This window comes from Hydra vulgaris, chromosome 06 (assembly GCF_038396675.1).
Source record: "Hydra vulgaris chromosome 06, alternate assembly HydraT2T_AEP".
NCBI classification, from domain to species: domain Eukaryota; kingdom Metazoa; phylum Cnidaria; class Hydrozoa; order Anthoathecata; family Hydridae; genus Hydra; species Hydra vulgaris.
Window position 1 is genome coordinate 27,729,874 of NC_088925.1, and position 26,632 is coordinate 27,756,505.

Consider the following 26,632-nt stretch of genomic DNA (forward strand, 5'->3'; position numbering starts at 1 on the left):
TTTTACATTTTAAGTAATTTTATCTGTTACAGTGATTTTATCTATAATTTTATCTCAAAATACGATAAAACATTGTAATAGGTTAATAATAAATTGGATGTAATAGATTATGAAATAATATCGCACTGTTTATTTTTTTAAATTTTAATTTTAAACTGTATTTAGTTCATTTATTCATACAAAAAATAAATTTCTCATGTTTTCTTTGATTTTTGCGTAAGATAAACAAATGTGTTTGTAAACTGAGATACATAAATAGCTGTCAAAAAGTATCATACCAAACAGAGACTCAATATAAACACCTCCTTTGAGTAAAATACGTTCGCTTGTTGTTTATTTAAAATAATTTATTTCTGCATAAGTTCTCATAGTTACAAGTTTTAACTTACAACAAATATAGTTTTGATGTTGATAAACAATGTAAGTCATTCTTCTTTTAGTTATCTGAATAAAATAAAAGTAGTCTTAGTTAAAACTTTATTTAACAGTTGTGCTACGTTTTAAAAAATTTCACAATGGTTGTGGACTCTATAAGCCTAGTCTATAAAATAGCGAGTAAGTTAGTAAGAATGCAAGTAAGTTAGGTTTTAATACTAATCAAAATCTTTAATCGACTGCTTGCCCATTAGTTAATTGACACATATTTACTAAGTCGAAAAATCCAAGTTTACGATTAATCTTCCCCTTGAATAGTAGACGTTTTAAAACGAAAAACAAATAAGTAATGATTTATTATCATAAACATTAATTGTAGATTTATAAGGTTTTTACCATAAGATGCAACAATATAAATTTAAAGACAATGAAAACAAAAAAACCGGTGACAGTTTTTTAAAGGATGCGAACACCACATATAAAATAATGTTTATTTTTGAAAATAAACGAGAATACTTTTTTGAGGAAGGTACTGCTTATCTATACGTTTTATGCAGCTTAAATAAAAATTCCTGCCATAACAGAAAAAAGTTATATTTAAAAAGCCAGAATGTCTAGATATAATTTGTAAGTTCCAGTTATTTTGGTAGTATAAAACGGGGAAAGAATGCAAACGTTTTGAAAATCCAGCGTTTATGCAAAACTGTTAGTCATGAAGCAATAATACTTTGTCAGTATTACTGTTTTTTTTATGATAATTGGTTACCTGCACGAGTTTTTAGTTTGAAAATAGAAAACTTTGTTATAAAAATTAAAATGTAAAGTTCATATGTAATCTGGTCACGTGAACAGGTAAGATGACACTCTGTATCTAATTTAAAAAAAATTATAATAACTACCAACTGCTCTAACTAAAGTAACCCAAAATTGTCATCGTTATACAAAAAGCAATCTTGTCTTTTCCTCCATCTTGCCCCGCTTTCCCCCTAATAGGAAATAACCCTTAATTTCTTTGCTGATTTTGAAAAGAAAACAAAATTGTAAACCTTAACTATTTTTAACGAGTTTTTAAAAGCATTATTGTAGTATTTATGCTATTCTTGTCTTCTTGGAGCTACTGTCTGTATAAAATATTTTCAAATTATAAAGATTACAATTGTTAGAATCTTTAACATTTTAAAACTCGTAAAATTTATAGAAAAAGGAATATCTGCAAAAAACATTCAAAATATCATTTTGCTTCATTTCTATAAATTAAAATTTAATGGTATATTAAGTTTTAAAGCAAAAAATTTTTTAACTTTTAATTTTTTACAGGTTATTAATAAAAATGACTTCTGTATTTGGAAAACAACTTTTCACTTCACTGAACAACTTATAAAAACATAATTTTCAGAGTTTATTACAAAGAATACTAACTATTTTAGTTTTTTTTACCCGTATGGTCAACAAAATTTGTAATAATGATGACAATGAAAACATCATTATCAAAATGCTATTTGTGACTATATTATTTTTAGTAATTAAATTACTTGTTGTGAAATACTACATGTAATTTTAGATATTAATTTGACGTAATAAGTTGCTATATGAAAGAAGTAACACTAGTATAATTTTTTAATATAATGATTTTTGTAGAAACACCTTATTTTATTTAAACTTTGCTGATTTGTTTAATAATTTACTAACGTCACTTGTACTACTACTACTACTACTACTACTACTACTACTACTACTACTACTACTACTACTACTACTACTACTACTACTACTACTACTACTACTACTACTACTACTACTACTACTACTACTACTACTACTACTACTACTACTACTACTACTACTACTACTACTAATAATAATAATAATAATAATAATAAAAATAGTAGTAGTCGTAGTAATAATAATAATAATAATAATAGTAATAATAATAATAATAGTAGTAATAGTAGTAGTAGTAGTAGTAGTAGTAGTAGTAGTAGTAGTAGTAGTAGTAGTAGTAGTAGTAGTAGTAATAACAATAAAAATTGTAGTTACAGAATTCTAATTTTAAATTTATGTAAATATATAAAATATTGGCTGTTTTTATTAACTTTTTTTTTTTTTTGGCTGTAAAAGTAATACTTTGTCTAACCATAAACTTTATTACTAAAAAGTAATTAATTTTTGAAATCGATCTTCAAAGACTATAATACATTGTCTAATTTTTGATCTTCCGGATGTGTTTTAACTTAAAATATTTAAATGCTCTTTTAAATCCCTGTAGTTTTTAACCAAATATTTCTTTTTGTTAAATCTATTTAATTTTCTTATTTATTCTTATCATTTAAGCTTTTTTCTTGGCTTTCATCTCAGTTTAACTAAAAACCTGATTATGGAATTCTACTCTCCCATAATTGAAAAAAAAAACAAAAAAAAAAACAAAAAAAAACAAAACATTCCGTCCAATATTATCTAATAAAAAATGTTAAACTTTTAAAGGTTAAAAATTATCTAAATTATCTAAGTAACTAAAAGTTAACAAAAGTTGATTAAGAGCATACCGATAATTTTTATATAAAAAATTTTAAGTTTTATAAAAAAAACCAATAAGTTTTAATAACAACAGAAATAAATACGCAAAAGTAAATGTTAATATTAACTAATGTAATTTATTATACTTATTTCTAATTATAATTATAGATAAAAAATCATCAAAAATTAATTTAAAATATAGCGATTTTTTAATACATACATAATATATGTATGTTTAATGCATACACAATATATATTTAATATGTTCGTAACACATATGTATATATTTATGTATACTTAATTCTCAACATGTTTAATAACATACTTCGAAAAAAAAAATCATTAGTGCCGATTGGAATCTTTTTGAGTTGATTTTGTCTAATGGCTTTGAATACATTTATTTATATTCAAAATAAGTAAATATATACTTTTTTCTATTTTTAAAGCCTTTCCTGTATTTATTTATTTTGTTTTTTTTAAGCTTATTTTATTTTTTTCTTTATTTTACTTTTTAAAAACGATTGCTTTTCTTTCATCATCGGATCCAGTACCACAAATTCAAAAATGCATATTCTAGGTATATTATATATATATAAATACATTTTTTTTTTTAATTGAAGATATATATTCTCGATACATAATTTTTAAAATAGTGTTAAATAAAAACTAGATGAAAAATTAAATATTTCAAGAAAATGTTTCAAAAAATTGAAAATTAAAAACAACTAAAACATAATAGTTAAAGCTTCATTTTTATGAATTTAAAAAAAAAAAATTTTTAACTTAAAAAAAAAATCTAAAATTTTTATGAATTGCCATTTTTAAACTTAAAAAAAAATCTAAAATAACTGAATGTTTGGATTGAAGATTTAAATTAAATATTTATTCAGACGCCTCAACTTTTAATTGCTTTTTACTGATAACCAAGTTAAGTTTTTAAATTGATTTGTTTAGGAAAGTTAATAAATATTTTTCAATATTTTAACAATTTAAAAGTTTTTTTTTTAAACAACAAAAACTTAAGAAACTCTATAAATAATTTCATTTATTTAATTTTAATTTTTTTTATATAATTTTTTATGAAAACATTGGAAACACTCATCATAGATGTATAATAAATATACAGTTTTTTTTTGGGTCATTAAAGAACATCACAAAAATGTCTTAAACAATGAAGTTTACGCTGCTTTCTTAACCATAGTCTAACCGATGCATCATAGTTCAATGCCTAGAGCAGGCATTGAAGTGTGATGATTTCAGAGGTTGCTCTTACCTCTAGACTCTTGTTCTAACGCTGTAACTATGACGTTTAAAGAACTAAAATGTATACTTTATGTCTATATAGGGGAGAGTGGGGTATTGGCGAACACCTAAGCGGGAATGCGAATTAAAGACACCAGTTATACAAAATTGATCATATTTATTGCTTATCAATTAGTTTAACTACTCAGTCACAAACCCTCAAAAGGAATTTTTAAAAATCTTATTATAAAATAAAAATTTATGCCAGAAATAAAACCATTGGTGTTCGGAATTACCCTGCCTACGTGGGGTAATTCCGAACACATTGGGGGGCAATCACAAGCACTGTTGTGTAATAGCGAATAAAAAGCTAATTGTAATAACTAAGTCTAAAAACTATATTATGCAACAAAAACAAAAAAAAGGAGTGACTTTATTTCCATAGAAGCTACAACAGAGTGTTACTCAAGAAAAAAGTTGCATAAAATTATCAGAAAAATTTAAAATCAAATTATAGTGAACAACATCCGCAGCTTCATTACACTACTGCACGTCTGGAACTGAGCATAGGATCCCTTCTCAGCAGGTAAAAAAAAATTGTCGAATTTATTTTTTTACAATGCTGTTTTGACCATGTTCGGAGTTACCCCGCGTTCGCCATTACCCCACTCTCCCCTATTCATATTTCTAGTTAATCCAGTGGGTATCGAATCTTAAAAAGACGTTTTTTGAACGTTCAAAATGCGTCCAAAACATTTAAAAGATGTTTAAAAGGCATTCAAAAGACGTCTTTTATACGTCCCGTGCCCACTGGGAAACTTCTTTTTAAAAAATGATTAAATTTTGAACTTCTGGGTAACAATTGAATGTTCGACAGTGAATTACTTCAGTATTAGGAGTTGTAGCTCCAAGACTCATATATCGTACAAAAGTTTGTTTAAAGTCATTGTTAACATAAATAGCATATTTTGATAACTTTAAACATTGATTTAGTGTCTGTTTTGCTTTAAAAGAATTCAATTTCCTTCAATATTTTTTTACTGCATAATGAAAATGACGGACAATCATTTCTTCATTTCGCGTTGAATAGTTTGATTTATCAAACAACATGATTTTTGATCTAAATATGATAAACGATTAGTTTAAAGCGAATAAAGTTGGAAAAGTAAAGTATGTCTTATTTCATAAAAATATGAAAAATGAAAACCTTCTTAAATTACCAGATCAATTTTTAAATAAAAACAAATAAAAAGCAAGACTATATAAAGTTTTTAAGAATACTTGTTGACAACAACTCATTTTAGCTTCCCCATATTAAGTATTTACTATCAAAAGTTAGTATTACTAACTTTTAAAACAACTTTATTAACTATGCCGATATTATATGAGGAACCAACCAACAAAACAACCAACAAAACTTAAAAAAAATACTTAGTTTGAAAAAACATCCGTTTAGAATTATATACGAGTAAAAAAAATGGGGGAGTAAACTAAAGCCCTAACGAGAGGTATGATTATAATGAATGTATATAAAGTAAACGTTTACCAGCAGTCTTGGCCTTGAAGCTTGGAGTCTTGGTGTTTATCTTGGTATTGAAAACCTGACGTATTGGTCTTGGTCTTGATCTTGAGTCTTTACTGTCTTATACTAAAAATACCAACACAATGGATAGATTAATAATTGATAACAAATCGTTGATCACTGCTGCTTTCTGCTCTTATAAAGATTTGTACCTAGAAAGATGTGTACTAAATTTCTTTAAGCATACTAGTGTTTGTTAGATTGTTAAAATAAGTTAATTATCAATAAGTTGTAAAATCAAGTGACACATAGTTGTCTGTTTTAGTTTAAGTACATAAAGTACTTAAATAGAATATAAATTTTTAATTTGAATTATATAATGTATATACATAGGGGAAGTTGGGGTACAGTGGATCGAAGGGCGCAGTGAATAAGAGACATTTTCTCAAAGATTAGGATTATGTTCATCTTTATAATGTAATCATTTTATGTGTTCATATATCAGCTACCTTTATTTATAGTTGAAACCATATAATTTTTAACTACCAATTTTTGTTAGGTAATTTTTGTTTTTAGTTAACTAAAATAAATTTTCTTACCGTCCTTATGTTTGTTATGGAGATCATGGTTCAAATAATTTCAAAAGTTGAGGTTTTTCATTTGAATTAATGATATTTATGCTTCCTTTTAGTTGTTTAGGTTTTCTTTTAACAACACTCATGTCCCAAGAAATTAGACTTAAACTTAATTTGTTATGGTAGGGCACAATGAATTGAGGTACAGTGAATAGGTTGATTCACTATGCCCCATTAATGATCCTAAAAATTAAATTTATGCATTTTTAACAAACAAACTACATGAAAATAAATTTAATAGTTTTAAGTTATGAATGATAATATTTTAATAATTTTTAAATATTTTTATAAGTTTTGTTATTAATAAAAATTTTTTTTTCTTCTTAATTTTCAAAATGTCTATATTTTGATTTTATATTAATCTAATGAATAAAATTATGCCAAAAGTATATTGTACAGTGTCTTTACTCCCTCAGGCTCATAGTTATCTGGCTATACCCTTATTCACTGTCATTAACTCACAGTTGTGTAAATTGATTCACTGTACCCCAGTACTGGGGCACAGTGAGTAACGTAACACAACTGACTTTAATCCTTTCTGTGAGCCGTTAGCAATTTATTATCATGAAGGACATATTTCTCAATCCTTTTGCCTTGAAAAAAATAAAATACATATATATATATATAATAAATATATATTTATATAAAAATGCAATGATATATACAGATCTTAGATTTGATTTAATCTAGGCTAGGGAAGGTATAAAGAGAAATGAAAGTAAATAAAGTGTAATTTGATATATTTAAAATAAGTTATTAACTTTACATAAAATTAGAAAAATTTTTCAAACTAAGTTACACTTTCTAAATTAAAAACTAATATTTTCACACAAAATGCCTTGTTGGACCAATTTACCAAATAACTTAGTAACATCAAAAACAGTTAAGTAGTTCATAAAAAATATGATGTCTTAACTCACGACAAATAATTAACTAATTGCTACTATAGTAGGATAACCATAATTAATATGTATTAGTTATTGCAATCCTACTATACTTAATTAATTACCTACTCAATTAATATATATATATATATATATATATATATATATATATATATATATATATATATATATATATATATATATATATATATATATATATATATATATATATATATATATGTATATATATATATATACATATATATATATATAGAATAGTCGTTTTTTATTATTTACTTACTTGTTTGTATTATTATTAATTTTTAATTATTTAATTAGATATTTTTTAAAGAGAATGTTTGCTTAATCTTATTACGAGCTAAACTCGCGTGTTTAAAACAATATACTAATCATAAACGTTAAATCAAATCACGTGACTTCTCTAGCCTCTTACTCTCCGACCTTTCACCACCAAAAAGAGGAAAAGAAAAACAATCTGTACTTCAACACAATTTTTTATATGGTTTAATAAATGTTATTGAATTAAAATAAAAACCAACAAGTAAATGTAATAGATAACACTGATAAACAAATAATTTTTTTTTGTGGAAACCTTGTTAACTGGGTGGTTTTTTAAGACAAATTAAGTATGCTGATTTCAAATATAAAACTCATTTTTTACCATCACGTCAAGTTGTAAAGATATTTAGGTTCAAATCTTTAACCTAAATATCTGTACTATAACATTTTTAAAATCTCTATGAAAATCGTGTATTTTCATAGAGATTTTATTAATGTTAATTAAATATTGAGAACCACACCATTTCAAGATGTAATTGAGAACTTTAAAGATGTAATTGAGAAACGTAAGATGTAATTTATAACATGAAAGTTATAAATAAGAAATCGTAAGATGTAATTAAGGAGATAAAAGTTGTAATTGAGAAAAGTTTATAAAATAGATTATTAGAAAGAGCTCTTTGTATTTTTAGTTTTGTGGCCTTAGTTTACCTTGTAATTTATGGTTGGACCCTAATTTGGCCAAGGTAGCCATATGGGTTGGTTTTCAGTAAATAATAATATATTATCAATAAAATAAAAAAGTGATAAAAAAGGCATTTGTGGTTTTGGTGGTAAGTGGAAAAAAGGTTAGTTAAAACTTTCTTTTTTGTTTTGTTTTGTTTTTGAAAAATTTATTTGATAAATGATATATTATTAATAAATCAGATGAATAATAAATAAAACACAAATAACTTATTTACAAAAAAATATAAAGATTTAAATTGAATTTAAACAATGTCATTAAAAATTATTGTAATATTCGGTCAAACACCTGATTGTAATGAAATCATTACTAAATCATTGTAATATTCAGTTAAAACACAGTTAAACTTGGGCATCTTCCATATTTAAAACCGTTGCGTAAAGCTTCGTAATATGTTGCAGCAGCATGTGCGCAATCCCTCCTATTATTTTATTTTTTGCCGCATCACCAATTCTTTCCAAATAATGTATTCATTATTCCCACAACCCCAGCAGCAAATACAAATGGAATACGGATTGCATATTTAACATGACTTTTAATTTTAGACCAGATTGTTTCCACCGGGTTTAACATTGGACTGTAGGGTCCTAAACGCTGAAACGTTTAGGACCCTAGCTGCAGCTGAAGAATTTTTAAACACCCTTTCCAAACGAATATAACCCACTTGTAAAACATAACCAACATCTGCAAGATTCTGCATTAAATGATTCTCTGCAAGTTTCCATCATGGCAACATTTGTTATTGATATAGCTGCAATCAAATGTATGTTTGCACCTTTTGAAGCAAGCATTTTTATTATTGCTTTTCTTTCCTACTTGGCATGTCCCTTCGTTTTTCTACAAGAAAGGTTAAAGTTTGTTTCATCAAACCATACTATCTGATGATTATTTGTGATTTGTTTGTTAATTTTCCTAACATGCTCAGCTTTTTTTTGTTTGTTTTTACTACCGTTTGTTGTAGAAAGTACCGTTAGCACTTTTATTAATGAAAGCAATCTGCCTTCTAGGTAAATTCTACCTTGGCGGTTGTTGTTGTTATGACGCTAATATTAAACTGTCTTCATACTTTGGCTTTGATAAATTGTCATAATATCTATGTTTTGATCCTCAGTCAATTTTTTTGGTTTAAAATCACCTCTTTTGATAAAATTTGAATTTCTGCTGAAAACCCAATTGAAAGCTAACTTACATTTGACACCTAAATTTTGCCCCAGAGTCATTCAATTGTCATCTCGCTCAACACATTCAGTAACTCTTCTTCTGTCATTTGGTGAAGATATAACGTAATGTTTTCTTTCAACTTGTTCGTTTGTATGTATTTCATGCCGACAAATTGGATAGTTTTTCAGAACCAAAACCCTTTGAAACAAAGTAAGTTTTTATTTTTCATTCCGCAGAATTTAAGTTTTTTTTATTAGTATAATAAGATTTACCTTACCGATTGATTATTAGTATAATAAGATTTACCTTACCGATTGAATACCGATTGAAAAGAAACAGTTAAACGCTCAATAACCTGTGAGGTTCCACAGGGCTCTATTCTAGGGTCATTGTTGTTTCTGCTGCACATAAATGATCTTTATTTATCATCTAATCTTATAAATTTTATTCTATTTGCAGATGACGCTAATCTCTTTTACTCACACAAAGATATTGAAATACTTTTTAGACATGTTAAAGAACAATTTGATAAAGTTAAAGAGTGGTTTGTAATAAACAAACTTTCTCTGAATGTTGATAAAACTAAATTTATTTTGTTCCAAAAATTGAATAAAACTGATTACGTCCCATTAATATTACCAAACCTTATTTTAAATAAAGCTACCATTAAAAGAGAATCATCGGTAAACTTTTTAGGCATTGAATTGGACGAAAATTTAAGATGGAATTTTCATTTTTCGTCTTGAAAAAAAAATTTCTAGAAATATAGGAATAATTTATAGAGCTAAACCATTTCTTAATTTTAAACCGCTGAAAGGTTAATACTTTGATTTTATCCAAAGTTACTTAGCATACCGTAATATCGCATGGGCAAGTACCAATCATACAAAATTAAAAAATTTTTATAGTAAACAAAAACATGCATGTCAAATTATGTTTGGAACAGAATTCTGTGAGCCTTTATTGTGTTTACTTGGAGCTTTAAATATTTCTAAAATAAATTTACATGAAATTTTAGTTTTTATGTAGAATTAAGCTAGGAATGTCGCCAAAAATATCTGAATCCTATGTTAGTGAAATCTGCCATAAATATAGAACAAGATTCTCAGTCAACAACTTTGCTGTTACGAGGTATAGTTTAAAATTGAGTTCATACTCAAATAAGTATCGTGGGCCATATTTATGGAATTTATTTTCAGATATTATGATTAAAAAGATAACCACTCTTGATCAATTTAAAAAAGAATCTAAACGGTTGTTTTAATTTATGGATCTCACTGTGCTAGATTTTAAATGTTTTTTTTAAATAAAGTAAAGCTCTAATAAAAAATCAAAATAACTTTAAAAAATTATTTTAAAATTCTTTTAAAAGAACGTTATCATCACAATCCACCATAAAAAAGTTAATTAATGATATTACTCTCTCAATATAAATATATAAATATCACTATATATATATATATATATATATATATATATATATATATATATATATATATATATATATATATATATATATATATATATATATATATATATATATATATATATATATCACTTTTTTTTTATTTTTTTATTACAAGTATATAATCGTTTTTTTGCAACTGCAGCTTCCTTCTGTTTTTTACTTTGTATATCTTGTATATCTGTTTTTTACTTTGCATATCTTGTTTATGATATTTATAAATCACGATTTTTTATATATATATATATATATATATATATATATATATATATATATATATATATATATATATATATATATATATATATATATATATATATATATATATATATATGAAAATTATATTCATCGTAGATAAAATAACATATCAAAAAACAAAAAACGTTTTTTTGGTATGTTTATTTATCATTTAGATAAATAAACATATCAAAAAAAAAAGAATTAAAAAAAGAGCTTTTGACAATGAAAACTCCTAACGTTAAACAGTCATTTTCAAAGGCGTTAGATATTTGATTGGAAAGTTCAACTACTGCATGTTCAGTGGAATTTTTTTTAAAAACCAATTTGCTTGCAATACAACGTGTCTTTCTCAGTTAGAAGATTATATTATCTATTATACATTGTTCTCTCTAACAATTTTGAAAAACAAGGTAATATAGATATAGGCCTGTAATTAAAATATTTGACTTATCTCAAGATTTAAAAATTGGTGTTATATGGGGAATTTTACAGATAGGTAGTATCTCTTACAAAAAAGATATAATTTATTCTGTTATAAGATTGTTTTTTTGAAATACTTGATGTTGTAATATTTTTTACTCAGTGGACATTAAGCGTCCAAAGACGCCCAGCACACATCCAGATGTTTAATGGATGTCCTATGGATGTCATCGATCGTCCTGTGCCCACTAGGTATTCATTGAAAATTTACTTTTCAATATCGTGTCAAAAAGCTCCCCATAAAAATCGCCAAAAAGAAGCAAACTTTTCTAAATATGTAGACCTTTCCTTGGTACATCTCTCTGTGTAGGAACTTCACTTTACAGCCAATCTTTTCCTACTACAAGATATTTAGTTGAATTAGTTAATGAAGAATGTGTAGTTTGTTTCAATTTTGAATTCTCCACAACACAATATTTATTATTCATTGTAAAATAAAAGCAATAAGGATTTTTATATTAATATATAAGAAAATATATTAATATTAAATATTATATTAAAAATACTATATAAAAAAACCAAAAGAAAAATTCAACAAAAATCAGAGCCGGCGATCCTAGAGCTTACTCCCTCCTCTCTTCGCCCGAAATTTCTAGATACAGAGGACTTTTTTTAGAAACTGACGATTGTGCCTTCCCACCTAGAAACTTGTGACGTCGACCCTGAAAATAACAACATTTTGGTATTGTTTGCACATAATAAAATTCACTACTAACATAAAACAAATACCTAGGACTAAGTAACTGGGTTTTATAATTCATAGATTACAAATACAAATGGACTTAGAAAAATAAAAGGCAAAAGTTAAAAAGTTTAGATAACATTAGTACAGTTTTGTATATTTTTGTCGTAAAGATTTTTCGTTTTTTTACATTTTTCGAGTTGATTTTCACAAACAAACAAAAATATTTAAAAAATTTATTTGGTTGAATATTACTTAACTTACCTACATTAATCCACAATAAAATCACTCCTCAAAAATTATTTTCAAAACTTTTTAATATAGCGTACTATGTGGTATGATGTACACGTTTGGTTGGCGCTATTAGGCCGGGTGAATAAGAAAAAGCAGCTGCTTTTACTGAGCATTTTTGGAGTAATTGTTCAACTTTACCTGAATAAAAATTTGAGGAAAACCGCTCATATTTTTATTCACATCATTTACTCCATAAACGCTGAGTAATTGCTTAGCTTAACATTAATAAAAATTTGACCAAAAATTTTGTGCGCTCGCATATTTAATACTACGTCATGGTTCCTTATGCACAGAATCGCATGAAAAAAAGTAAATACACAGATATTTAATGAAAACATTTTAAAAAGAAACAGTTGTTTACATGAGATTTCTTATCTTTTTTTCATGATAAAAAAATTCATTTTGCTTTATAAATTTATTTTAACCATTTCAAGTCTAAAACTTATACTCTTTATATGTTTGTATTATAGAATATATATGAAAGCTCTTAAAGAGTGTGAAAATGCACAATAATAATTATATATATATATATATATATATATATATATATATATATATATATATATATATATATATATATATATATATATATATATATATATATATATATACATATATAGTTATTATTATTATTATTTTATAAACATCAATGAATACGAATTTCTCTCGATACTAAATTTATTTTTTAAAAGAAATTTTCGCTGGATTGTTGTGCCCTGCGTCTTCAGCTTAAAAGTTTTTTTTTTGTTTTTTTGTTTATATCTTATTTTTAAAACAGCAGTTCCATTTTATGTCAATGGGATGGTTTCATCTTTTTCTGACGTAAGTGCGCCAGAAATGGTGTCCAAAATTTTATTGACACATATTGTCCCTCATCTAGATTGATACCATTTTGTTGAGGGGCACATTTGTGGTACTGTATCTCAAGTGCCTCACAAACTTTCCTACCAAACTTTGTAGCATCAACCTTTAGAGTTCTGCAACTGTCCCATTTAATTTTGTTGTGTACAATGTTTTATGTGTGTGACTAATGCAGATTGTTTTGTTTTATTTCCTATTGTACTAGTTTTTTGTGTTGTTGCCTGCTTGCTTTTATTTGCATTTTTGTTTCGCCTATATACTTTTTGCTACAATGACATTTAATAAGGTAGACTCCTGGGTGGCTGAACTGAACTTTTTAATTTCATTTGAACTTACATTAAAATGTAATAGTACAATTATATGCCGTATATATGGTGTTACAATTAAAAAAATTCCAATATCAACATAATTAAAATTAAAAAAAACACTCACATATATAAATATAAGCATATATACACTTACACATGTAAAGATGCGCACATATATAAACAGCTAACAATTAAACATAAGCTATGATCTGAAAGAAGATCACAAGATCTTGTTGTCAGAACCTTATAAAATACAAGCAAGCAAAATAAAGACAAGTATAAAATACAATGAAATAAAGTAATTATTTGATCGAAATTCCGCAGAACAATATTATTCCATAGGTGGAGTTCTCTAGAAGCTATGCAAAATTGACTAAATTTTGTGTGACAAAACGGCTTATTTAAAAAATTTATGTTTCTCATATCGTATTTGTTGTAAGGTTTGAGTTTGAAAATGTTATTAAAAGCGGTAGGGGATAAATTATTTCTCCATAAGCATACAAAACATAAAACTTTAAAAACATTGAGTTCAAATAAATTTGATAATTAGGCGGATCGCATGTTTCTGACGACGATAAAGAATTTTTAACTTTTTACAGTATTCCCCAAGCAGTGTTAGCATAGTTTATGTAACTGTGGATAAAAGAGTAATAAAGTTGGCTTAAGCAATTTTTATTAAGGTAGTTACAAGCTTTAGTAGATACATAATTAATGTGTTGATTCCAGGAGATGTTTTCATCGAGATAAACGCCAAAGAATTTTGTAACGGAATCATTTTTTATTTCAATTTTGTCTATATAAAGTTGCTGCAAGTTTGATGGTAAAAATCGCTTTTTTGCATACGAATGGAATAGAGCCCATTTGGTTTTATTAATATTTAAAGTTAGCTAATTACATTTAAACCAATTTGATATATGTTTTAATTCTTTATTCATAGTGGTAAAGAGTTCATATATATTACTTCTTGAGAGGAATGAATTGGTATCATCTGCCTACATGATACTTATAAGGTTAGAAGTTTTATTTGAATTATTTATATATACCAAAAAAAACTAGGGGTTTTCATGTATATATATATATATATATATATATATATATATTTATATATATATATATATATATATATATATATATATATATATATATTTGTATATATATATATATATATTTGTATATATATATATATATATATATATATATATATGTATACGTATATATATATATACATATATATATATATATATGTATATATACGTATATATACGTATACATATATATATATGTATATATATGTATGTATATATATATCTATATATATACATATATAGATATACGTATATATATATATATATATATATATATATATATATATATATATATATATATATATATATATATATATATATATATATATATATATATATACATATATATATATATATCTATATATATATATATATATATATATATATATATATATATATATTTATACATATATATACATATATATACATATATGTATATATATGCATATATATGTATATTTATACATATATATATATATATATATATATATATATATATATATATATATATATATATATATATATATATATATATATATATATATATATATATATATATATACATACATACATACATACATGTATACATTAAAAAAGTTAAAATAAAATTATATAAAGCTAAATCGATGTCTTTTTGTAATGAAAAAATAAAAAAAGTAAAGTAAACAACTGTTTCTTCCAAGGTTACTATCTTAATTGATATGTATATTTACTTGTTTTCATGCGATTCTGCGCGTAAAGAACCATGACGTACTATTAAATACGCGCGCATGAAATTATCGGAACTGTGAAGACGTCGATTGCTTTTTTTATTTACCCGGTCTAAAATTTTGGATCCAAAATGTGCGTGACTCAAATTCTGCAATGGTTTTAAAGAAGTATCATTAGGAAAGGCAGTTGAACAGTAGCATTGAAAACTGTTTTATTATATATTAGTCCTGGCTGAAGAGGCTTTTGATGTTTTAGACACTCTTAGACATTTTTGACATTTTTGTGCACATTCCAAACTTAAGTTTGTATAAGTTTGTGCCAAATGAGTATAGTATATAGAAAATTGCGATGATATGATTGATAATAAATCAACGCAATTTTAAATAGATTAGGGTAGAAACTACACCTTTTTAGGTTAAAGTTGACCAATTTTTACTTTAATTTTTAGCATTTTTTCCTTTTAATTTGGCAAGTTTCACTTTGCAAATTAAAGTGAAAATTACCAAATTTAAATGAAAAAATGCCAAATTAAAGTGAAAATTGGCCAACTTAAACGTAAAAAGGTGTGGTCATTATTTTCAAACATTAAAAGATTACTTGATGAAATTCAAAACCGTTGATAAGTTTAAATTTAGATTAAGATAAAATATATATTTTGTTGACTTACTGCCCTCAAATTTGGTAAAGGAACGGTAAACAATTTTGGGGCATTTTTGTTACCAGGCTCAAATCACCGCAATATTTTACATAACACTCTCATTTTACATAAGCGTATACAAACTTCAGTTTGGACAATGTGTGCATTATGTCTAAAAATAAGTAAAATAAATGAAAGTGAATTTATAAAGAAAACAAAACTAAATTTTACAAAGAAAAAAATAATATTATTTTCAAACATGTTCTAGTTCGAATAACTTGCAATTTCTTCACAAAACTATTTTACATTTACCAGACACAATGAAAAAAGTTTTCACAATATATGATATTAAGAAAAGGTTTTATGCGTAATTCGACAAATATGATTTTGGTAAGAATAAGTAATACGTAATCAAGTACCACAATATTTTCTCATAAATAGTAACAACATGTAAACTTTTCCAAATGCTTTTTTTTTTTGTTAAAATGAAAATAATTAAAAAATAATTTGCGGAAGCAACTTGGTATGTATATTATACAACGTGGTATATAAATCATTCATTATAACGAAACGAAAGAAGGTTGAAAACAATCAAACTTTAATTTGTTTTATCCATTTAAAACTATTTTTTATATATTTAGTTTTGTATTAGATTTTCGACATACTGGTTTCTGTGTAATCAAATTAAAATTGTGTTTTAGAATAAAGGTTTTGTTTACATGTATACTTTATTTGTCAAGGGAGGGGAGTAGAGAAACTATTTAGGGACCCGGATTAAAATTTTGCGGGGGCCATTTTTTGTCGTTTGGTTTATATGCTTATATGCTTATGCTTAATTGTTGACATATTTAAATGCATTAGTTTGTTGCAAAAACGTTTTCATTGCAAATTTTAAACCAATTTTAATTTAAAAAATGCAAGATTTTTGTATTTACGAGTGATATTGGGTTTAATTTGATTCTTCTCTTTCACTTCTCACTTCTTCTCTTTCTCTTGTTAGAAACACTTGCTTATTTAATGTCAACTTAATTGAGCGCTATTGAACTATGATATTTAATAAAATTATTTGCAAAATATTTAAATTTTTATTTTATTAATTTGCTTTAAGTGATTTATATTATAATTTTTGAGAATGTCATCAAAGTATGAACAAGTTTTTGGTATGTATAATGTACCCGTTGTTGTCACTGAACTTAGTTAGCCTGCCTTTTTTTTTCCTATGTCATTTTTTTAGTATGCTTGCCCTTAATTCTATTATTTAAGGTTGATCTTTTAAAGCCAAATATCTTAGATGATACCCTTTGACTCATATCTTCGTTTACAGCCTACAAACCACAAGCCATTTTTTTTTCATAAGTTACATTAAAATGTTAACTTCAAAACAAATTATTACAATGATTTGTATAAACACCTTTTTAAAATGTAATTGAGAACTTAAAAGTTGTAATTAAGAAAAGCAAGATGTAATTGAGAGCATGAAAGTTTTTATTAAGAAACATTAGATGTAATCGAGAACACAAAAGTTGTAATTAAGAAACGTTAGATGTAATTGAGAACATAATATTTATAATTAAGAAAAGGTTTTCAGTCGACACGCGTTGTCGACTGAACGTTTCAAGGGCGTTTAGACGTTCGTAAGATGTCCGACGGACTTCCTCAAGACGATGCATGCCCACTAGGTTTTAATATAAATAATCTGAATAAAGTACTTGGTATTTTTTTGTTTTGTAGCTTTAATTTAACTTGTAATTTAAAGGTAAATGCGTCTCTAGCCAAGTTGATCAATTGGGTTAGTTTTTCAATAAATAACAATATATTATCAATCAAATAAAAAAGTTACATAAAAAAAACTTTTGGCAATGTGGTGGCAACTGGAAAAATTCCATCGGGTATTAATTAGAACTGTCATTTTTTTAGTTTAATTAAGAATTCAAATGAATAATAGATGAAGCATAAATGATTTATTGAAGAAAAAAAGCGTAACAAGGAGCATTGTCTCGCACAACGACCAAGTTCGCTAAATGATTTTCAGATGTAACCTACTTTTGAAACATAGCCAATATCCGCTCAAGTTTCTATAACGACAATATTTGTTGTATATAGCTGCAATCAAATGTATGTCTGAATCTTTTAAAGCAGGTATTTTCATTATTGTTTTTTTTTCTTGTCTTTGCATTTTTCTATAAAAGAGGTTAAAATTTGTTTCATCAAACTAAACTATCTGATGATCATTTGAGATAATAAGCTTATAGGTAATAACCTATAAGCCTACATTGTGCATTCGCAGTAAAAGTTTATGTACTCTCAATTACATATTACGATTTCTTCATTCAACTTTTTTTTTCTCAATTACATATTGCGATTATGTAATTGCATGTTGTATTTATTGCATTTTGTGATGATGAACACTGCACAGTTGACAATATATTCGATGCTGATTCTGATACTGGTTATTCAAATGTTTTGTTACTTTTTATTTTAATATATCAATATATGCTTAATGGAAATCAAATAACTTTGTTTTGTCGAATGCACTGACGGTGTTTTAGAAAAGAAAAGGCCATACTCATAAAAACTTTTATTAAACTTGGAAAAAACATTTTTTAATTACTTTTTATTTTGATGATTCATAATAAACTTTTTTCAAATATCTTTAACGTGACAATATTTTTCCGCATTTAGTGGTTGCAAATTATGACTTGAATGAGACCAAACGAACGCTGCTTCTTTTACATATTTTGATAATGTTCAATGAAAAATAAGTGCTGTAACCACTTAATTCAAGAATGTGTTATACTTCAATTGCTTTAACTGCAAAGATATATATCTGTTTTAAACATTCAATAAACTGCAATTTTTTTGTCCGTTCCAAATCTGACCTTTAACCTGAAAACTTTAAGCAGCCTAGGCGTGGTGGTTAGAGTTCTGGCTTAGAACTAAGAGGTTTGAGGTTCAACGCCGGCTTTAGCCCAACAAGCGACATTGGGATAGAAGATGGCGTAATCTTTCTATTTAAATACTATTCCACGATGTTTTGTGATAAAACCATTAGGACTTCTTGGAGCATCTTATTAACCACAAAAAATAATAAAAATAATAAAAAATAGTATTTACTGTGCCAGTTGTATTATCTTTGCACCATGATTGATGTAAATACCTTTTTGATTTATAAACAACTTATAGTAAAAGCAAATAAAGGCCTGATGCCTTGACGCATTTACTTGCAGCATAACTAATTTCTTCATTGTTGCCTATTAGTTTTATTATTATTTTGAGAGTGCGCTTTTACCTTTTCAAAATGAGTTTCGAAAATATAATTTCGAAATTTTATGCCGCTTGATTGTATTATTTTATGTTTATTACTATTCATATTTTATATATTACCATTAGCATATTAAATGAAAGAATGTTGCTGAGGCAACTTGTTACCGGTTTTAAATTTTAACATAATGAGTGTTAAACTTATTAATAAAAATAATTTTTTTTTTAATTATAATTCTTTCTCATAGCTAGTTATGAATTAACCTATTCTTTTAAAGTGGATTCTCTTATTGTCATTACTTGATCACTGTTTTTTTTTCTAGACTTTTTAAATTTTTTTATTGTTTCTTAAATTTGTTTATCTATAAAAACTCTCCATTCTTTTTTCCCAGCCATTTTGCTACCTTACTACAACTAGACCAAGTTAAAAAGTGATTTGCTGGCATTACAGTTGAAATAATGGTTGTCCTGCAGGCTATCCCAGCAAACATTCTATACCGGAATTTTAGTAGACCTTTTAGGCATTTTTACCGGACCAATGTAGTTTTTCTCATCGGTTATTCTGTGGACCAGTTATGGCACTAATGGTTACTATGGCACTAATGGTCCACTAAGTAACCGACAAGCAAAACTGCAATGAACCACTAAGAAATTCTCTTCCAGATCCAATGAAAATCCAATAAAATAATGTTCATTAGAATTACTTTTCCAAACATAGCTCGACTTCCAATGCAATACGGTTTGCACTCATCGCTAACCTCTGGGTTACTATATTGTACTTTTGGAACACCAAAATTATTGCTCACAAACTAAAAGCACAATTCTTTAAAGACTTTCCTCAAAGGTAAAGTTTATTTTACAGTGGGTTATCTTAGAGGTTTAAGATAACATCATGATAACTTATTCTCATCTTATTTTCAATCTTCTTGAAGTTAGAGATTATCTTACAGGAGGCACATAATTAACTCAAAAATTAAAATAACTTAAAAACTAATAAAAGCAATGAAATATTCGTATCAATTTACAATCGATAAGAACAAAAATCTCAAAAATTGCGTAATGCTATATAAAGATTTAGCTAATCTAAATAAAAAATCTTTAAAAAAGTTATACTTTGCTTTTATTTATAGTTATTTGGTTTGCTGTAATATTGTGTGGGCTTGTATTAATCATAAAAAACTAAAAAACTCTACAACAAAAGAAAACGTGAATAAAAAATATTATTTGCAGCCCACAGAACTATTCCTAGTAAAGAATTTCTATATATAGGTTAAAACGTTTTGCAAAAATACTGTTAAGTGTTGTTGAAGTATGATGTGGGTGATGTGGGGAATGGGATGTTCGATTAAAACTTGAGTTTATGGTTACTTAGCGTCTTTAACTTCATTTCGATAATTGTGTTATTTGAAAAGTAACTTTTTTTCAAGAAAAAAAATATAAAAGATTCTACATTGACAAATTCAAATTGATTAAATTTAAGGGTTTTTATATTATTGAATAATATATATATATATATATATATATATATATATATATATATATATATATATATATATATATATATATATATGCATATATTTATATAAGCAAAATATATTTGTATGTAATATGTATAGTTGTATAGCTATATGTACTATGTATATTTATAAACTAATTTTATATATTTTTCTAGATGTTTTTGCGGAGTAGAAGCAAACGATTTAATTTTTCAAATTTTTCATGTATGAAGACTCTCCGATCCTTTTTCCCGATTATTGTTTGGCTTCCTAACTACAACTTGACCAAGTTAAAAGGTGATTTAATAGCTGGCATTACAGTTGGAATAATGGTTGTCCCACAAGGTATTGCTTTTGCAAACGTAGCTGGGCTTCCTATGCAATATGGTTTGTACTCGTCGCTAACCCCTGGGTTAATATATTGTATTTTTGGAACATCAAAAGACACAAATATAGGTCCTACGGCGACAATGGCTTTGTTTACAAATAAAATAAACACAACAAAAAGTCCAATAGGAGCTTCTCTGTTAGCATTTTGGTGTGGTGTTGTATTGACAATTCTTGGAGTTTTTAGACTAGGATTTGTGACTAAGTTTGTTCCCTTCACCGTAATTAGCGCATTTGTTTCTGCTGCCTCCATAACTATTGCAATATCGCAATTTCCTAATTTTTTAGGAATAAAGGGTGCACCCACGACCTCATTTTCGATACTTAATTATCTGACGCGGAAAATTAAATTAACCAATAAATACGATCTAATATTAGGAATAATTTGCATAATTTACCTTGCATTTTTTTTGTGGTTATCGAAAAAAAAAATAAAAAAATCATCTAACCGTTTCATTAAAACTCGCATAATTTGTAATAAAATTTTGTGGTTTGTGTGTTTGGCTAGATTAGTTTTAATATGCGTGTTTGCAACAATTGCTGTGTATATATTTCATATTTATGGACATGATGGGAAGTTTACAATATCTGGATATTTGCCTAAAGGAATGCCAAAATGGAAGGTAAAAGGAGTTTAGTTTTTAATCTTTTTATTTTGCTTTATCTTTTTTTATTGGATATGATTTTATAAAAGCATAAGCATACAGTAATTCATTTTTTATTGTTTTGGTTTTGATATAAATTTAGAATCCTTTTTCAACTGCTCAAATAAATGAAAACAAGACCATGTCTGCAAGCGATTTTTCACGAGACTTTGGTATATCCATCATCGTCTTGCCTATGATTCAATTTATTGAACAATATTCTATTACAAAGGGATTCGGACGCAAGTTTAATTATAAAGTAAGTGCCCGACAAGAACTGATTGCAATTGGTATGTGTAATATAGCTGGATCATTTTATGGAGGCTGGCCTGTAGCAGGAAGTTTCTCTAGATCAGCAGTGAATTCAATGAGTGGCGCCCAAACACCTTTAGCAGGTATTTACTTTAAATATGCATTAAGGAAATCTCAATTTATTAACATAGGTTATCATAGTTTATTTAAAATTATCATAATTTATTCAAACTCCTTACTCAATAAAGCAAAATATTTGTTCAGAAATGAAGCAAAATATTTTTTTTTAACAATGGATTTCTAACAAAATAAGAAAATCATCAGCTAAGCAAAAAGTCTCAAAAATAGAAGAGTAGATAATTTCTTCAAGTATAAGCAATATAAAAAAAAAATATTACTAAAGAAATAATTAACAAAAGTAAAATTTACTTTAAACTCAAAAAATACTCATAGATAAAAAAGAGTTGATAAGATCATAATAAAAAGGTCTGATGAACTCTTATAAAAAATCTCTGAATAATTTAAAAAATTCTTTGCAAAAATAGGTCCAAAACTTACTTCTAAATTCCTTTTTATAAAAAATTCTTTTAAAAATTGCATTAAGAACTTTCATGGCTCCCTGTATTTGGAGTTACATTAAGAATTTTTATGGCTCTCTAGTATTCGGAGAACTTGAATAATTAAAATTTTAAAATGGCAATAAAAACATTAAGAATAAAGATAAAAAAAGGCCCAGGTATCAATGATACCTCTACCAACGTATTTTTGAATGTTTTACCTGAAATAATTAAACCCATTCTCCAAATATATAACTCTTTGACTATTAGAGCAACAGTACCTGATAAGTTAAAAATGGCTAAAATTGTATCGATTTAAAAATCTAGAGAAACTTCCAAATATATAACTACATATCAATACTAATCATTTCTGTGTTATTAAAACTCCATAAACAAATTGCTTACAATTGATTATATAAATACTGAACCAGAAAAAAATCCTGACATAAAATAAATTTAGTTTTGAAATACAACACTCAGGAGAGTTAAGTGCTGTATTTCAAATAACATCTTAAATCTCACCATAAGAATTAGTGAATGATTCTATAAAAAAAAAACGTATTAGATGTCTGACACTGTAGAACATTCAATCCTACTTGAAAAAAAAAATTCCAAAAATGTGGAATAAAATACCAAACTCTACAGTGGTTTAAAAGCTACCCGTATAATAGATAAGAGTGTGTTGTTACAGATAAAAATTATTTCTCAAAATTACTAAAATTAACAACCAGTGTCCCTCAAGGTTCAATTTTTGCTCATCTTTTGTAATCTATGTAAACGAATTTCCAAAAGTCACTAACAACTTGAAGTTATAATGTTAAGTTATAATGCCGATATATTATTTATTTTACTCTTCAACAAACATCAATGATTTGTATAAAAATGTGAATAAAGAGTTTCAAAAAGTAATTATATAGCCTAAAACAAATAAGTCATTACCAAACACTTAAAAATAAAATATACTTCATCCCATTCAAATCAGCAGAGAAGCGCATAATCAATATTTTTAGCATTCTTAAAAATTAAAATAATAATGATTAAAAGTTTTTAGGAGTTGTAATTGATAAAAATATTTCTTGAAAAGTGCAAATAAGTACTAAAATAACAAAAACATAGGTAGGTATTTATAAGGCAAAACCTATGTCATTGCCAAATAAAACTTATTTCTTCTTTATACATAGCTACCTCATATACACAAATATAGGTTTGGGCAAGCACGCATATAAAAAGTTAAAAGTTCTATATCGATGTCAAAAACACACTATAGGATTAATTTAAAGAAAAATTTTTACATGCTCAATCCCTATTTGAAATACTAAAAGTGGTAAACATTTATCAAATTAACATATATTAAAATGTTTTATTAATGCTAAAATACAAATATAAAGGTCAGGTTACATCATTTTATAAGTAGCTTTTTTATAAAGATAATATCAATAAATGAATCATGAAAGAAACAGGAAACCTTATTACACTATTAAAAAAAAAAAAAAAAAAAATTTAATTTTTATTGTGGCCCCTAATTGTACAACAAATTAAATACCTAAAAAGAAATGAGTTTGTCATCTGGATAATCAAATTTCCTTAAAAATTAAGTTAAAAAATTTGATTTCAAATATCTTTTTTTGCATTTTAGCTTAATATTAAAGGTTTTTCCATTCATTTTATATATTTTTTATTCAAAGTATCAATGCATTAGTAAAATTAGGCTAAAAATCTAGATCTTTATGTTACACTATAGAACATTACAATGAATTGTGTTTTTTAAAATACAAGTGTTAAATTTGAAAAAAATATTTCAAAATTTTTACACTTTTTAATATTATATAAATTTGTTATAAAAACAGAAATTTTGACAAATTATAATGAGTTGTAGCAAATTAAAATAAATTGTAGTTAATTAATATGAGTTGTGACGTAGCTACATTAAGTAACTAAAGACATAAAAAATTTATTTTCTACAAAGGGATCGTCCATAAACCAGGTCACGCTCTAGAGGGGGGAAGGAGTCAGTGTTTTTCGTGACGACTCGTACAGAACTTGTTACTAAAAAGTTACTTTGTTATTGAGAGGGGGTCAAAAATAATCAAAAATTGCGTGGCTTAACTTATGGACATCCCCAAAGCAATGATATATACCAATATAGAAGCCAAAATAAAAAAAACTTATATAGCAGAAAAAAAATTAAAAAAAAAAGCAAAAAATAAAAAAAAAGCAAAAAAAAAATTTTTATGTTGAATTTTCAGTCCGATTGATTTATAAATTACAAAACACAATAAGAAGTTTTGTAGTTATATATTTGCAATAAGTAAAAAAAAAAAACTTTTAAAGAAAAGTAAAATCTAATATACTGAAATGATGATACGATGCATCTTATCATTCCAGTACATTAGACTTTATTTTTATAATTTTTTACAAATTTCTTGCAAATTTTATTCAATCAATATTTAGTTCAATCAAATATAAGAAAATTTATTACAAATATTATAACAAGTTTTACAAATTTTTTACAAATATTTTACACATTTATTACAAATTTCTTGTTAAATTATATTAGTTATTTATAACTATCTGCAAGAATGAAATATTTTTAAAAAAAAACTGATGAACTATTGATATAGCAAATGTAAGTTTTTAGAAGTATAAATAGTAAAAGATGAATAAAAATATGAAACTAAATTTTTTTTTTTCAAATATTTTTTTTTTTAATTTAGTAATATCGTGTATAATGTTCATAATAGTATATAACTGTTATAAAAAATTAACTTTAGAAAACTGGAATGAGTTTTACCATTCATTGTCTATAAGTTAAGTTTAAACTTTAATTATTTTTAGGTGCATTTTCTTTTATTGTGGTGGTAATTGCACTTGAGTTATTGACACCGGCATTTTACTATGTTCCAAAATCATCGTTGTCAGCTATGATAATAATGGCTGTAATAATGATGGTTGAAACTCGCGCTCTGAAAAGTATTTGGAAGTTATCAAAGTGGGATTTATTACCTTTTTTAACTACTTTTTGGCTCTGTTTTTATAATTTAGAGTATGGCATACTTGCAGGGACTGGGGTATCTATACTTCACATAATAGCTAGAGAAGCTTTCCCTAAATATTACATCAATAAAGACGAACAAAACGGTTCAATTACTATAATGCTAAAAACAAACTTGACGTACCCTGGTTCAGAGACATTAAACAGAAAAATCCATTCTGTTGTTCGACAAAATCCTGGAACTAAGATTCTGTACCTTAACATGTCCAACACGTCATACATTGATTTTTCAGTACTTAAAGCATTTGAAACATTACATAAAGAATTGTCTGCGTTGTCGGTGAAGCTTATTTTTGTAGAAGTTGTAAGTGATTTTATGAAAATGCAAATAAATAATATTGGAATGAATTGCGATATAAAAAATTCATTTGTAGAAGGTTGCCATATACCTTCAGAAAGTTTTCATTTGTCACCAGAAAGTTGTCATTTATCTCCAGAAAGTTGTCATTCATCTTCAGAAAGTTGTCATTTATCTCCGGAAAATTGTAATTTAAACTTAAAACTTTCGGAGCCCACCCAGGAAATACTAAAAACGTCAATATTAACACGTTTTTTTCGGTTTGTTTCAATACTTCCAAAAAGAAAACATGAAAATAATCAGGTAAATCTATATTTAGATAAACACAATTCATACAGTAAAAAAAATTGTATTATATAATTTTGGCAATTAAAAACTCTTAAATTAAAAATTTCTTATATTTATATTTAGGTAATGATGTTAAAAGAAGACATAGCTACAAATTTATAAATATGTATTAAAGTTGTAAATTGTAAAAAATATTTATCTATAATTACGATTTAGTTTTTCCATTGAAAAATAAACTTTTTTTTCGATTTTTTTA

General features: G+C 25.8%; 1 protein-coding gene across 7 annotated transcripts; it reads left to right on the forward strand.

Annotated features, from left to right (window-relative positions):
* Window positions 1-237: 237 nt before the first annotated feature.
* Window positions 238-26,632, forward strand: LOC100206072 (sodium-independent sulfate anion transporter). Of its 7 annotated transcripts, XM_065799768.1 has the most exons (6): window positions 296-420; window positions 14,646-14,718; window positions 21,075-21,908; window positions 22,033-22,324; window positions 25,574-26,391; window positions 26,500-26,632. In XM_065799768.1, the coding sequence occupies exons 3-6, from the start codon at window positions 21,075-21,077 to the stop codon at window positions 26,536-26,538; spliced, it is 1,983 nt and encodes a 660-aa protein (XP_065655840.1). In that variant the 5' UTR covers window positions 296-420; window positions 14,646-14,718; the 3' UTR covers window positions 26,539-26,632. The 7 variants fall into 7 exon arrangements, with proteins under 7 accessions (XP_065655838.1, XP_065655840.1, XP_065655843.1 ...); XM_065799766.1 differs by lacking the exon at window positions 14,646-14,718 and having other exon boundaries at window positions 238-420; XM_065799771.1 differs by lacking the exons at window positions 296-420; window positions 14,646-14,718 and adding an exon at window positions 3,205-3,305.

Coding starts and splice junctions, on each gene's coding strand:
- LOC100206072 (XM_065799766.1), top strand. Junction 21,909..22,032: donor AAGGAATGCCAAAATGGAAG/GTAAAAGGAGTT, acceptor ATATAAATTTAG/AATCCTTTTTCAACTGCTCA. Junction 26,392..26,499: donor GAAAACATGAAAATAATCAG/GTAAATCTATAT, acceptor ATTTATATTTAG/GTAATGATGTTAAAAGAAGA.